The sequence below is a fragment of the Carassius gibelio genome, chromosome A8 (assembly GCF_023724105.1).
Source record: "Carassius gibelio isolate Cgi1373 ecotype wild population from Czech Republic chromosome A8, carGib1.2-hapl.c, whole genome shotgun sequence".
Taxonomy (NCBI): Eukaryota; Metazoa; Chordata; class Actinopteri; order Cypriniformes; family Cyprinidae; genus Carassius; species Carassius gibelio.
Window position 1 is genome coordinate 11,714,574 of NC_068378.1, and position 4,514 is coordinate 11,719,087.

The 4,514-nt window shown below is 37.0% G+C and overlaps 1 protein-coding gene across 1 annotated transcript; it reads right to left on the reverse strand.

The window, feature by feature from the left end:
• Positions 1 to 889: 889 nt before the first annotated feature.
• Positions 890 to 4,514, reverse strand: LOC128018038 (kazal-type serine protease inhibitor domain-containing protein 1). Its single transcript, XM_052603430.1, has 4 exons — positions 3,617 to 4,514; positions 2,377 to 2,537; positions 1,637 to 1,784; positions 890 to 1,538 (listed from the first exon to the last, which is right to left on the reverse strand). Exons 1-4 carry the CDS (start codon positions 4,116 to 4,118, stop codon positions 1,453 to 1,455), a joined length of 897 nt encoding a protein of 298 aa, XP_052459390.1. The 5' UTR covers positions 4,119 to 4,514; the 3' UTR covers positions 890 to 1,452.

Here is a 4,514-nt window from a genome sequence, read left to right on the forward strand (position 1 = left end):
GGGTAGAAGAGAGAACGGGGGTTAATAAGCTGTTATTCACAGCCGTTAAGTTCAATAAAGGCCTCTGTTCCAATAAAAGGTCAATTTAGAGGGTTAAGAGATGTTTACTCTATATCAATAAGTAGCCTGATGGTGTTTGTTGTGTTTTCATCAAAGAAGTCCAACCTGTATGCACATGTACCAAAGAATAGGATCCCTGTGTTTATGTCCTACGACAGGAGATCATAAAGATATATTAAAGCCAGCTGTGTGCTCAACTGCACACACACACACACACACACACACACACACACACACACACACACACACAAAGGAAAGGCTTGTAAAAGAAGGATGCCATATGGAAACATACTGTACACAAACTCAGAGGCTAATACACTTTCTGCTTTGAGTAGAAACCGATTGATTCTTTCTGAGGAACTGATTTTGATCAAAGGTCAAGCACAAAAGGGACAGCAGCAAGTCCTGAGAAAAACAGTGGCCTTTCAGAGAAGACTGTCAGTCTATGCATTTTAGTGGTGGGGATTTTTCAGTGACTCGTGGCCTAATTGGATAGTAAAGTGAATTCATGCTATGAATTTGGACTTACTCACTGTTTTCACCTAGGCTATATAGTAAGGAAGTATGCATATTCAAATGCAGCCTGTGACTTTCTTTATGAATGAGTCATTAAACCTTTCAACAGAATCATAAAAAAATTACTGACTCATTCAGGAAATCCTTGGAGTAAAAATGGACAAAGTAACTAGCACTATTGTTTGTAATATAAGTTCCTCAGTATTAAATTCTTCATTGAGATGTTGTATAAATATTACACTTTTTTAGAATGACTTTAAAGGCTTCTGCTAACTATTCTTTAAAGAGACAATTATAGCATTCCATTTTAGTACATTCCTGTTGCATCAAAATGCTATATTTATAACATGAAAAAAAAAGGTTTCTAACCAAAGTGAAAAGCGTTGTCACACAAATAGTATTTTAATATAAAATATAAAATTCAAAACTGCTATTATAATATGTAGTTATCAAAAAGTAGCTGTATTTTTCATAATCGTACAGCTATCATTCAAATTTCACAGTCCTTCATGTTGTGTTATTCAACTTGTCACTCTGAAGGAGAACATTGGTGAAACAAAAGAGACATTCAGCTCCAGCAGCTACTCTCTGTACTGAATTTCACAGCTTCTAGCAGCTTCCAGACTACTCCTCTGTCCCATTGTGTGTCTTTCATCCATTTTAAAGGTCTGTGCCATTGGGAATTTATTTAAGCTTCTTCCTCACCGTCTCCATGTTTGATTATCCAGATGTAGAAAAAGCTCTGGAGGGGGATGTTTTTTTACAAGGCTTACTATTTTTTTATTTTATTTTTTATTTTTTTGAGTGCCATGTCTCAAATTTACTGGCTGAAAGTAAAAAGACATTGTTGTTCTTGAGGGTGTTGGGATCTGAAATTTAGTAATAATCCCTGTCATAGTCCTGTAATTGGCCATAGTTCTTCATTTCATTCATGTTTTGCTCCAAATAGGCAGACATCTCATCTGGATAAAAATAAATAAATAAACACATTATACTTTATATAAAGTTAACTGAACAGGAAATACTACTGGAACATGACAGCTCAGGGTATATCTTTTACCTGGTGGCAGGACTCCTAAAATCGCTGTGGCTGAGACATGGCCAAGCTCATTTCGAGCGATGCACCTGTATGTGCCAGAATCCATCTGACTGGTCTCTTCAATCTGCAGCCAACTGGAAAGTTCATACTTCTGAGGGCCACCTCGTGACTACAAGAAAAACAGAGAAAACGAAAGACTGAGGTGGATCCCGACACTCTTTTCCCTATCTACTAAGCAATGAGATCCATTTATACATTTGTAGCTCTTGACAGAATTAACCAGGAATGCCCTTCAGATCTTGAAGCCATAAATACCTGCAGTAAATCATCAGACATGAATATTCCCATAAAATCTGCTGACTGGAATAATCTGCATAATTCAGTGTAATGGATTTCAATATGGTATCATTAGCCAAAATAACCAAAAATGAAAATGTACTCACCCTTAGGCCATCCAAGAATTCATCATATAAAAAAAACCCATCATATCAATTGCTCACCAATGGATCCTCTGCAGTGAATGGGTGCTGTCAGAATGAGAGTCCAAACAGCTGATATGAACATCACAATAATCCACATGACTCCAGTCCATCAGTTAATGTGTTGTGAAGCAAAAAGCTGCATTTACTTGCAGAGGATCCATCAGAGAGCAAGTGATGTGATGCTAAATTTCTCCAAATATGACAAACTCATCTACATCCATAAGGCCATAATCAAGGTTATATATTACTTTGCAGAGTTTTGGTTTGGAAATACTTTACCTGAACAGATATGTGGGGATCATCACCAGGTAAAATAATCTCTTTTCCATCTTTCCTCCATTCCACTAGTGCCATGGGAAATGCAAACACCCCACAGAGAAATGCTATACTGCTGCCCGTTGCATTGACCTGATTATGTGGCGGCACCTTGATGATGGGGACTTACCGGAAATAGAGAAAGAGAGAGAAAGAGATCACATTCTGAAACCATTTCCTATGTCAGCCTGACCTGAAGAGCTGTTTAAAGGTCATAAATCTCCTCTTTAAAGTCACTGGGAAAATGATGTGGGCTAGGTCCGAAATTCCCAAGTGCTGGCAGCCCAGAAAAAAACACTCACATCACTTGTGAGAAAAATAAATATATAAATAAATAAGAGAGAGACTAAATAAACATTTGAGACATCTCTCAAATTTCTTAAAAATAATAAAATAAATATTTGTTATATGTGACAGCATATGTAACATGGTCCATGTTTACATTACAGTAAAAAAAAAAATATTCCTAAATTTGTCCTTTTATATAGATGGTATTGAAAGTAAAAGACTAAAACTTGTGAAGATGGAACTGCTTTGATAGTATTTGATTTTTACTGTAGAAATGTTGCAAACTTCTGTCTTATTTTTGTTATTTGATAGGTTTTGAACTTGAACTTTTTTAACAGTTTGTAAACGTGCAAACTTGCTTGTACAGTTCATAAAGTTTTGTTGGTGTTTGTGTCGAAGTGATAAAAGAATTCATGTAATCTAAAACATGGCAGCAATGAATGTACTGTATTTTGTGCCAAAGCAATGATAGGCCTAAATGATTGACGGTTTAGCCCTCATGGTCTGATGATGAGCTCGATGTGTGAAGAGTTTTGAAAAAGTTACCTAAATATTGAGAAATGTGTCCTGGCGATTGTTAAAAAAAAACAACAACAACAAAAAAAACTGTAATAAAAGATTGATAACAATTTAATTATTGTGAAATTACATTAGATATTGGTTGAGGGGGAAAGAAAACACTTTTAAGATAATTCTACCTAAAATAAATAAATGAATAAATAAATACATATAGCTATAAATGTTAGAAAAACACTTAATAGTAAAAACACTTAATAGTAAAGGCTAATAGTAAAAATGTATTAAAGATAAAATATTGGTAGGAAGAAAAAAAAAACTTAAAGAAACAAAATAAATAAAGAAACACATACAAATATATATTGATTGGAAAAAGCTTATTTTTTTGTATTGTTCATACCTGTCCTGCACGGCCCGTCGCTCACATTGAGTCCAGGATTTGAATTCGCCGCTTCTTTATATTTGCAGATGTTCGTATAAGTTTGTCCGTCTGAGCCACACAGAAGTTTCTGGGACAAACACACACAATGGGCTTCTGGCTCCTCTCCGTCCGCTCCATCCGACCGGTCCAGTTCGCACTCCATGTTCTCTCCGCACAGTCCATAATAGACGTTTCTCTGGCCGAGGTCACAGGTCTGTCCCTCCAGGTTGGCGCACTGAGAGCAGCAGCCGCATCTGTCCCGCTCCAGTCCCGCTCTACAGCCCAGCGGCAGCGGGCACAGCTCCGGCGCACACTCCTCACACTCCTGCGTCCTGTTCCCCTCGTCAAACTCATCCGTGCCTTTGTAATAGTCAAAGGTGGCCAAGTCCTCGTCCATGTAGTCATCTTTGTAATTGGGGAAACCCTCTGCAGGTCCGAGGTTGAAAATCAAAAGGGCAAACGTAACTAAGTGCATTAACATCGTGGGAACTTATGTCTCGTGGCCAGGCTATGTATGCAATAAATGCAACTTTTCCCCTAAAGCTGCGGCTTCATCCCCGGCTGTCGTTCTGCGTGATCCGCTTCAGCCCCCAGACAGACTCTGAAACCATCTGTGGCTGAAAGAAAATAAACACAGCTATCCTCCCCCATGACCTCACAGCTTCATCCTATTGGATTCTAGAGGTGCAAATAAATAAATAAATAAATACAAAATAAAATAAAATAAAAAACAACAATCATGGTGAAATTACAAAACGAAACATTGAGATTAAAAGAAGGTATATACAGTAAAACTGGCGAATAACTACCACTAGGAGGCAGTAAATGTCTAAATTTAGTTTGTAGTTAAAAATAAATAATTAAATAGAATATAAAT

Coding starts and splice junctions, on each gene's coding strand:
- LOC128018038 (XM_052603430.1), bottom strand. CDS start 4,118: ATGTTAATGCACTTAGTTACGTTTGCCCTTTTGATTTTCAACCTCGGA. Junction 2,538..3,616: donor CGACGGGCCGTGCAGGACAG/GTATGAACAATA, acceptor ATTTCCGGTAAG/TCCCCATCATCAAGGTGCCG. Junction 1,785..2,376: donor ATCCCCACATATCTGTTCAG/GTAAAGTATTTC, acceptor TTTTTCTTGTAG/TCACGAGGTGGCCCTCAGAA.